Below are 11,085 nucleotides of genomic sequence, written 5' to 3'. Positions count from 1 at the left end.
GTTGGAGTGGAGCATGTATAATCTGAGGAAAGAAACCTGCAAAACAACACGTTAGCACTCTGGCACCCAAGTTAGTATTGAATTCAAGATCTGATACAACAAAAAAAAATAAACAAACATAATAAGGAATAAAAAAATATTGATAAAATCGAAAGCAATCTGCAAATTCACAAAAGAATGCTCGATGAGTGCTTGAAAGAGTGCTTGGAGCATAAAAAAGAACTGTCCCCCCGCCTGAGGGATCGAACCTGTATTTATAGAGGGGACATCTCCCATCAGCCGAGGGTCTATCCTCCTGCCTTAATCTTTTGGGAGAGGGGTTTGGGTGGTTGGATAAACAGTTAGTTGTCTTTATCCATTTTTTGGATAAGTCCACAATGAGTATCCTTTTATTGGGGGAGACCATTCATTGAAATAGAATTTCAGCCGTCAAGGAGTCCTGGTTTCTAAGGAGTCCTTCTTTACTTGAGCTGCCTCCTCAAGGCTAACGTGGTTTGATATGGCAACCAACTAGCAAGCTAGTTGTACGCCATGGGAAAATTACGCAATGTGGGCCCTTGGGCTGGTTATCCTTATTGGGCCACGTTCGTAGGTTGAGTTAGGGGTACATTGGGCCTTCGTCCTGGGCTAGTAGGTCTCCGAGCACGCTAGGGCAAATATGTCGGGCGATCCTCAAGCTTTGTTTCTCTTCTTGGACTAGACCTCCTTCAACCATGTGCGTCAATATTATATTTATTCCTTTATGAATATAAAAATATACATGAGAATGTTAAATGAAGGAAAAATAAAATATTTGTGTATTTTTCTTTACGTAAATCAATATTTTTCGTCCAAACCTAATGAAAAGAAGTCGAGCGTATATAAATTTTTTTTCGAGGATGTATCAATATAATTTTAGATTTTTTAAAAAATAATTTAATATTTTGAGAGGAGGTTTAAGTGCAATTAACACTACTTTAATAGCAATATCTATATATATATATATTATCTCTCTATATATATAAATCACTTTTTCACTAATAAATAGCGGTTACTTACACTGCCACACTAAGTTTTCAAATTACCAAAAAAATGTCCTTATGTATTTTCAACCACTGCTACTCAAATTCGAATATTATGTATATGATTTATACTATCCATTTATATTAATATGAAAATTGCCCCCAGACAAATTTTTTTTATAATATCCCTAAATTAATTTTATTTTATTTATTTATTTATTTATTAAATATGATGTATTAATTTATAATTTTATTATTATTTCTAATATATTTTAAAATATAAATTATTATTTATTATATACACAAAAAAACGACGAGCCATAACAACTACTAATCCAAATAGATGATAGATAGTTAACAGAGAGAGGTGAGAGAGTGAAAGCGTACAGACAAAATGCATAAAACCCTCCTGTGTTTTAAAATGTCAGCAAAAAAAATCAGTCTAATATGAGAATAGGTTAAAAACCCTCATGTGTTTTGTAAAACTCAGCAACAAACACCCATTTCGTTAGTAATTAATGGAAGGTGCATTACACACGCTTTTTGTGCATGTAGGGGTATTTTTTAACTGTTTTTTACCTTTTTCTTAGGTGTTTTTTTATTAAAATGCTTTTTTTATTTTTGCTTTGTTTTTGTATTTTTTTATACTTTAAATTAAAATATTAAATTATATTACTTTTATTTAATATTAAATATTAAATTAAATTATATTTAAATTCAAATAATTTTATAATTGTTAATTGTTAAATCTAAAGTTATTTTTAATTAATTAAAATATATATTTAATTACAATAATTATTATTATAATTATTCTTAATTAGCTAAAAATATTTAATATTTATAATTATTTAAAATATTCTTAATTAACTAAAATATATTTTAATTAATATAATTAAAATTAATTAAAAATAAAAAAAAAATATGAACAATTTCGCCCCTCTTTCGCCGGAAACTTATTTCTAAGTTTTTGGCCCCGTTAGAACGAGTTTTCGATGGCCAATGGTACCATTCAAATTCTTTTGTCAAGACGAATATTTTCTTACCTTCAATTTGAGTTTTCGTCCATTAGAGAGATTGGGCCCAAGCCACGATCGTCGAACATGTTTGCCATTGATTCATCTTATTCCGATCGAATCTCGATCTCAAACCACCACCATCAGTCTTGTCTATTTGAGACGATTCTAACGAGACCGTTCTCACTCAATTTGATAAAAAATTTACAAAAATACGATGATTTTTAATAAATTGCATCGCCACAATAATCATTTTTTTATATATAATAATAATAATATATTTTTAAAATTTTAAATTATTTATATATAATATAAGTTAAATAATTTGTTGAATCTAAACCTTTTATTTTTTAAAATCTAAAGATTGAAATTAATTTATTAAATCTAACAATTAATATTTGATAAAAATAAATCCAAACAGTCATTAAAATAAGAAATAATATATATTAAATAAAGGTATTACATTATTTTCTAAAATTTTAATACCGTTAGTTAGATTTAATGGAGAGGGGAAGATTGAGTTGAGTTTTACAAAATTCAAGAAAGCTTTTAACCTATTATCATAATAGATAAATTTTTATTACAAACTTTTTAAAACACAAAAGAATTTTACGTACACATAAAACCGACTAGTCATAGCAACTACTCATCCAAATAGATAGTAGATAGTTAACAGAGAGAGTGAAAGTGTGCATTATTTGGAACAGGCCCACATCATTATTTATTAATTGCAGTTTTCACCAACCTCACCGTCTCCCCCTCTCTCGCTTCCCCACTCCCCACTCCCCACTCCTCCATCTATAATAAGCCCCTCTTTCTTCTCATCCCTCACACAAACACCACCACAACCAGCATCACTCCAGATTACTACTGCAATCATTTTACTCTTTTTCTCTAACAAGTACCATCTTATTCCAGTATTTTCGCGTATATATGCCCTGTTTCTAGGTCTAGCTAATGCAGCAAAAGGGGAGATCCTTCAACAGAAGATCCAGGACATTTTCAAGATCCCGCATTGCAGTTGAGGGTTGTTAGTTCTTCCAGCAGAAAAACATTCCAATTTTTCAGTCCTCTCTGAAATCCCATCTTTGTCAGCAGTCCATCTTCACCAAGATAAACCCCTTGCATTGTTACTGCTGTTCCTAATTGTCCTTTTGCCATGGCTGCCAATCAAGGTTCACTAAACTCAAGATGTTTTGATATTTTTCCTTGCTTTTCTATATGTAATATAATTAAGGGAGAATTACATAAACCAACATTGGTTTATTTACACAAATTATTCGTACTTTTTGAAAAGTTAGGAATATATTCTTATGATACGTCAAATATCATCTTTGCACAGATCATTTTTTGTTTCTTAGTGATTTCTGTAATTGCCCAAAACGGACATTGTGTAGATAGACCGCTGGTGCACCATATAATTATCCCAATAATTAAATGGGACGGTTTATAATATAAAAATAATTGTTCTAGAATATAATGCGCAGAGCAAGAGCGTGAGGTTCAAAAGAGTTACTGGATGGAGCATTCCGTTGACCTTACTCTGGAGGCTATGATGCTTGATTCCAACGCATGCGATCTTGACAAAGAAGAAAGGCCTGAGGTATACGGATTAAACGTCTATTTGGTGTTAAAATGAAATATGATAAGAGATAAGTATAGAATTCATGTATGTGATTTTTTTCGGTTTTTGTCTTTGGTATACGGCATTTATGTAGTCGGTAATGGAAACTCATTCTAATTTCTATCTGACTTCGGCATGAAGATTGGATATATTTAACTTTCCTTTTGTTGTTTATAATTTTCTAGGTAGTTGGTGTGTGTTGATGTTGAATTCAGAAAAATAACACTAAGACCTTTATGATTATTTCATGTTATTTATGATTTGTATAAGGATGTAATGTAACCTTCACTGTTTTCTCGTTTATGCTTGAGACGCTATATGGTTTCTTAACTTTTTATGTGGTTTTGCATCAAAATCAGGTGGATCTTTTTTCTTTTTCCTGATATCTCCATATTAATTGGATGTTTTGAGGATTCAGTGCATGTTTTTGAGTTTGGAGTTTATGAAGGGCTTTAGATGATATTTTGGTTCATGCTAACTAAAAGTGCTATGCATATCTTTTCTTTTAGCTTTCAGTGTCATTTTCATTATCTTGTCAATTTACAAAAATAAAATAAAGGGCCTACTTGGTCAAATAGGATGTTCCTTCTAGCTAAAAGTAGTTTTGAGTGAAAATATGGTGTGATCTCCCAATTAGTTGTTTAGAGACCAGTTCTTCCATGACTTGGACATGTTGTAAGTTCTGGCGTGATATGTCTGGTGTTTGCAATTTTTCCAAAAGCTGCGTCTCAGCTAGGCTTAAAAGCATAAAATGAAGAGTGTTTTATTACTTTTTTGTTTCTGCTTATCTTAGAAAAAGCTAAAAGCAGCTGGAACTCCAGAGCATCCGCACATGGGGCTTTTTGACTGCTACTATTTTCAGTAAACATGCTCAAAATTATTATTGACCTTTCATCCTCTTCATTTCTCTATAAACCCAATTTGCCCTTAACATAAGAAAGCTCAATCAATCACGAATCTATTTCCTACTCTAACCACAACCATCACCTCACCTGATTTGACACAGCCACCACCAACAAGTTATATATACCTATATTAAAATTTATACATGTGTATGCATAAGTACAATATGTACACATCTATATAAATCTGCATGTGTACAGTGTACTTATATTACATGTATATAGATTTATACATATGTGTGTGTGAACGAGCATTTCCCTATACTGTGCACACGGGTAATTTAGGCTTTGGGGTCCAGTGTCAAGTTGGAGTTGAAGGGGACGGTTGGGCAGCAAGGTATCACCGCACTAGCTTGAGGTGGTAAGGCGTAGGTTTAAGAAAAAGAAAAGAAGGCTGAAAAACAAGCAAAAAGCAAAGAAAGAATATAAATGCAGGAGAAAAGAAATGAAAAGGTAGAGGAAGAACAGGAAAAACAAAGGAAGATCGACAGGGAAAAAAAAGGTAAATAAAGAGAGAAGATGTTAATCCAAAGGTATCTTGCTCCTTGTATAAGTATTCTCAAGATATAAGTTGTTTTTCTCACTGAAGACTCTATTCTATCTATGCTTACACTGTCTGGTCTAGGTTTAGATCTGACATTGAGCTATCCGATTCCACCTGTTCTTGATTTTGATGGGTTCAATTTAGCCTTTGCATCCAAACCTGGAAAAAATATCGTTATATAGTTGACATACATTGCAGGCCAGCAAGAACTAACTCCTTTCCAATAATTTATCACCTAAAATGAAATCCACAACTTTCCAGACCTACACTAAATTCCCAACATTATGGTTGTCGATTTAGTACCCCACTGTTAAATTGTCTGCAAAACTGTCGTGTAAGAAATATAAATGACTGATTAAGTTTTCAAATTACCTTGCTTATTGTTATATCTTTATTTTCTCTTAAGCTATCTAAGTATTTGTGTACTACCTATCAAATGTTTGTCTTTCGGTACACATCTCTTTAAAGCACATACCTTGTTTTGGAATTTTGTTTTATTGTAATTATGCTAGTTTTTTTCTTTTTTCAGATCTTAACTATTTTAAATCCATCATACTCGTACAATTCCTTGTATCCCTAGGTAAAACTGTCAAAATAGTTTTCTTTTTTGGGGAACTATGATTATCTTTTTTCTCTTTAATTTGGTTATTAAATAAGACCTGTTTTGGGACAATAAGTGAGTGGTGATGCTTATTCCCTGGAAATGGAGACCTAATTATGCAACCCATCTTTATAATAAATCTGCTTAGGTGCTCTCTCTGCTTCCACCATATGAAGGAAAGTCAGTTCTAGAGCTTGGAGCAGGTATTGGCCGTTTCACTGGTGAATTAGCCAAAAAGGCAGGCGAACTTGTGGCTTTGGACTTTATTGAAAGTGTAATAAAGAAGGTTTGTGACCTTGTTCAGGGTATTTTGAGTTTTGGTGTTTTTTCATATTAAATTGCCTGGTAGTTATTTGATATGCCTTTGCAGAATGAGACTATCAACGGACATAATAAGAATGTCAAGTTTATGTGCGCTGATGTCACATCCCCGGATTTGAACTTTCCAGAAGGATCTTTGGACTTAATATTTTCAAACTGGCTGTTGATGTACCTTTCAGACAAGGAGGTAATCCCTAGTCTTCATCTATTTCAAACCAATTGCATGGGCTTGTATTATTTACAAATGTACGTGTCACTTCATGTTTCATTTATTGTACTGTAATGAGCAATTTATATTATTTCCCTGTCTTAGGTTGAGGACCTTGCCCAGAGAATGGTCAAATGGTTAAAAGTTGGTGGCTACATATTTTTCAGAGAATCATGTTTTCATCAGTCTGGAGACCACAAGCGAAAGAGTAACCCAACTCATTACCGTGAACCAAGATACTATACCAAGGTTTGAGGCTTGTACATAGCCATTATTTTTGTATAGCATAGCTATTATATCCTTGCAAGTGTCTATACTTATTGTTTGCTAATGTTAGTGTCTCCATAAAATATGTAACATGCTGTGCATTTATCTCTCTATTTCTTTAAGTTTATGATATTAGTAGTTATTTTGTCCAAGAACTCAGAATTTGGGAAAACGAGAAATTTTATGTTTTCATGTAATAGTGAAGTTGGCAAACTGAATATGACTTGTTGATTTTGATCTAAGTCAAGTTTGGAAATTGTTCACTGGCAATTGCTATTGCCCAGTCATACTCTCTACTTGCATGCTCTAGGAAAGTTATTGATTTCTTATAGACAGGACAAATATTATGAGCTTCATATTACATCTTGATATGGAGCCACCTTATACTTATTTTGATGATTCTTTTTGGTTCTGTTCAATTATGTATTGTGATTCCTCAATTTGAACGTGCAGGTGTTTAAAGAATGTCATTCCTACGATAAAGCTGGAAATTCATTTGAACTTTCTCTTATGAGTTGCAAATGTATCGGAGCTTACGTAAAAAACAAGAAGAATCAGAATCAGGTAACAAAGTTGTATTCTTTTTTTCCTTTATAGTGTTTGTCATGTTGTATCTTTGTTATTCAGTGCACCAGAATCGAAAGTGTGTTAAATGTTGACGCACTTATTTGTAAGTTGCTTGGGGTGCTACGGATCTAGATCTGTGCCATTACTTGATTGCTTTCTACATTGTAACTTTGACAGGAGAGGGGTTGAAAGTGTTAATACTCTAAATCGTAAACTATCCTGTCTGGCTAAGTCAAAGTCTCTGCCAAAATTGGTTGTAATTTTATTGGGGTTTTTTAAGAACTGAGGCATTGCTGCCCTTCACTGCATTTCCAATTCTGTTTCTTAATCAAAAAATGAGAAAGAAAGGACTAGTTACATGGATCTGTTCATAACATAATTATGGACTATTTACCTCTTTTCTAACATTAAAACCTTCCCTCCAAGTTAGGCTATTTACCCATCTGCCACTTCTGTTGGACTTTACATGAAAAAGGATAACGTCCAAATATGTGGGTGGAGTAGGTGAGGATTTAGGGTTTCAAGTTGATATGAAATTGGGCCTACTGGATTAAATCTACATTAACTTGAAATTAATACGAAAAGGCAATTGCAATTCATATCCATCATAAAAGTATCAATTTAGGGTAAAAAGTTATCGGTATTTCAGAAAATTTTAAGCTTTTCTTGTTTTGTTTTTAGTGAATTGTGTGATGGTAGTGGCTCATCTTGTCACAGCTGTTTGGGCATTTTAAGAGGTAGAATCTCAAAGTAAGGTTTTGTTAATATTAAATGAGGGAGGGGTACAGTCAATATCTATTTCAAATTCTAATCAACCCAGAAGAATATTATGTATAATGTACGAATGCCGTTTTTACAGATTTGCTGGATCTGGCGAAAGATTGGCTCAGATGATGACAGAGGATTTCAGAAGTTCTTGGATAATGTCCAGTATAAAAGTAGTGGCATATTGCGCTATGAGCGTGTCTTTGGACAGGGGTTCGTGAGCACAGGAGGGATAGGTATGTTTCTCCTACCGCGATTTGACCCCTGGCCTTTTTTCGCACTGCACATAAAAATAAACCACTTTGCTCCACTAATACAGCGTGAGTTAACATTTCTGCTTGTCAAATACTGCTGTTCAATGTAAAAGCAGGAATTCTGGAAGATAAATTACATCTGAATTGTGCGCTAAGAATTACTATCACAGATAATGTGTTCTCTCTGCTGAGCCTGTCACCAGTTGTTTTCTAGTTTCTTCATTGATGCTGTTCTATTAAAGTTTTAACTTAGATCTTTGCACCGTATCCTTATGAACTTATCAGCATGATTATTTACAGAACATTTTCTGACCAAAATATCCTATAATAAGGTTATGGGATTTCATGAAATTCAGATTTGTTTCTATGCTTTTGTTCTCATCGAGTGATCTTCTGTTTATGAGCAGATACAACCAGAGAATTTGTAGCTAAACTGGATCTCCAGCCTGGACAGAAAGTCCTAGATGTTGGGTGTGGCATTGGAGGCGGTGATTTCTACATGGCTGAGAAGTATGATGTTCATGTCGTTGGCATTGATCTCTCCGTCAATATGATATCTTTTGCTCTTGAACGTGCAATTGGTCTCAAGTGTGCTGTTGAATTTGAGGTTGCTGACTGTACCAAGAAAGAATATCCTGATGGCACATTCGATGTGATTTATAGTCGTGACACCATTCTTCATATTCAAGTAATTTTCTTACTTAATTTCTCACCATCTAGTTCGTTCTGTTTAATTTTTCAAGTCCAAGTTCAAATATTTCTTATTTAAATGAATTTTTCGCTCATATTTCCTTGGTATCTTTTCTTAACTTCTATTAATGGGCTTTGATTTTTCTGGAACCAGAGAAGACTGTAAAAGTTACACTTACACAAACACACGACATGACTACTGTCAGCTTCTTTTATTGTAATATCTTCATAGCTTACCATGTAAATTTTTACAAGGGTACTGATTTTCTGTTGATCCCTAATCTGTCTTAAGATCCTTATACTTGGATATGCATTATTAGAAATGTTTTTATCAGTCTTTTCATGTGCTTCTATCTGTGCTAACACAAATACCTTGGACTTATTTTCAGGACAAACCTGCACTGTTTAGATCATTCTACAAGTGGCTGAAGCCAGGAGGCAAAGTCCTTATAAGTGACTACTGCAGAAATGATGGAACTCCATCTACTGAATTTGCTGAGTACATTAAGCAAAGGGGATATGATTTACATGATGTCAAGGCTTACGGCCAGGTAACATTGGAAATGTTCATTCTCTGCATGCTTCACCAATGTTTATGATTCTGTCATAGCCAGTTCTTCATGTATTTGCTCTTCTACAGATGCTTCGTGATGCTGGTTTTGATGAGGTCATTGCTGAAGATCGAACTGATCAGGTGCTCGTTGGCTGTTTCTTTCGTGTCAGTTATGGGTATTTTCTGCAATAGCTAAGATTGACGGTTTCTTTCTTATTTCCAGTTCATAAAAGTTCTTGAGAAGGAATTAAATGCAGTGGAGAAGGAGAAGGAGGCATTCATACAGGACTTCTCTGAAGTGCGTTCTTATTCGCCTGTCTTCTACTTGCTATTTCTTTTATCTTGACACTGAAAATGTTCTATTTTTCGTTTCTTGCTTTGCAGGAGGACTACAGTGACATAGTTGGAGGTTGGAAGGCCAAACTTGTGAGGAGTTCATCGGGCGAGCAGAGATGGGGTCTGTTCATTGCCAAGAAAAAGTGAACTCTCGTGAGATATGCCTGCTAGTATTATAGTGGGAATAGTTCATTTTGTGTGTTCTGTGCTAATTAAGTTGCTTCTGTAGAATAAAGTTGGCTATCGATGATAAGACCAATTAAATGACGGTTTTTCTAGTAGCTTGTGTGATCCATAAAGACTTGCTTGGATCATAATGTGCGCAACTTTTCTGTCAATCTTATGATGTGAAAAAGCTTTTCTTCTGGGACTCCATTCGATTCAAGTGTTCATGCGTAAGAATACTATCATGCATAATTAACTATTTGGTTTGTCTAGTTATAATCCTGGATAAAAGTAAGGCTCCGGAAAAAAGCTATACGATGCCTAGTTTGCTTAATGGATAGGATATGGGGTGATATGTAACAAAGGGATTGTTTATGAAGATTTAGGTATTTAAGATTTATAATTGTGTTTGGTTGAAATGTTTCATATGCATGATATGCCATTTGGTAATATGTTCCAGAAAAACAGTGATGCGTGTTCAACGTATTTTAGTAAAGTGTATGGGGTTTCTTCTACTCCCATCGCACATGTAATCTCTCTATAATGTTGCAAATTCTTTAAAACGAAGATTGCATGAGGGCCAAGTTAGAGGGATTTTCGGTGCTCAAGTCAGTGTTAGGATTAGAGTTCTCAAAGAGAGAAATGTAATAATGGGGTAGCAAAAGTTGTACTTAACTGAGGAGCTAATATTTTGTAGTTGTCGGTCTAATTTTATGAGTTCATGTGCACCCTTTATCTAAATGTAATTTGGATTGAGCAGTGTGCCATACATGTTAGTACTTGATAGTGACAAACAAGGTCCCCGCAGGTGGTATGGAGATCCCCATCCAAAACCTTGGATATTTAGTTTGGATGATAAAACATCAAGGTCTTTGAGGAGATCTTGAATAAGCAATTCTTGAAGGTGTCTTAAATATCTTGAAGGTGTCTTAAATAAGCAAAGTCTCTGATGATTTGTTATAAATATCTTCACATAATCGATGCTTATCCCCCTTGGTTCTTGAAGCGTGCCATTTTTCCTCTAGACGCACCATCATCTATCAAAACAACACTTCATCGCACAATTCTGCTCGGCCAAATACGGCTCATTCTGACAACCCACAAAAGGAAGGGGTCTCAACATTCATTCCTCACACCCCCAAGGGTAGCTTGTTGCAAGCATCACATGTGCAATTGTGCCTTAGCACCTCAACATTAAGCTCATACTTCCCCTTGGAAGATTCCTCAAACTTGAACGAGAAGTGACCCTTCATCCACCACTCTCCACACAAGGT

The 11,085-nt window shown here is 34.3% G+C and overlaps 1 protein-coding gene across 1 annotated transcript; it reads left to right on the top strand.

Moving 5' to 3' along the window:
• Window positions 2,764–10,021, top strand: LOC105158067 (phosphoethanolamine N-methyltransferase 1). Its single transcript, XM_011074693.2, has 12 exons — window positions 2,764–3,189; window positions 3,502–3,617; window positions 5,834–5,971; window positions 6,056–6,193; window positions 6,320–6,463; window positions 6,935–7,045; window positions 7,908–8,049; window positions 8,475–8,755; window positions 9,147–9,308; window positions 9,398–9,451; window positions 9,534–9,608; window positions 9,695–10,021. Exons 1-12 carry the CDS (start codon window positions 3,174–3,176, stop codon window positions 9,791–9,793), a joined length of 1,476 nt encoding a protein of 491 aa, XP_011072995.1. The 5' UTR covers window positions 2,764–3,173; the 3' UTR covers window positions 9,794–10,021.

This window comes from Sesamum indicum, linkage group LG3 (genome assembly GCF_000512975.1).
Source record: "Sesamum indicum cultivar Zhongzhi No. 13 linkage group LG3, S_indicum_v1.0, whole genome shotgun sequence".
In the NCBI taxonomy this organism is placed as follows: Eukaryota; Viridiplantae; Streptophyta; class Magnoliopsida; order Lamiales; family Pedaliaceae; genus Sesamum; species Sesamum indicum.
The sequence above is the reverse complement of the archived record's forward strand: the minus strand, read 5'-3'. Positions and strand labels throughout refer to the sequence as shown.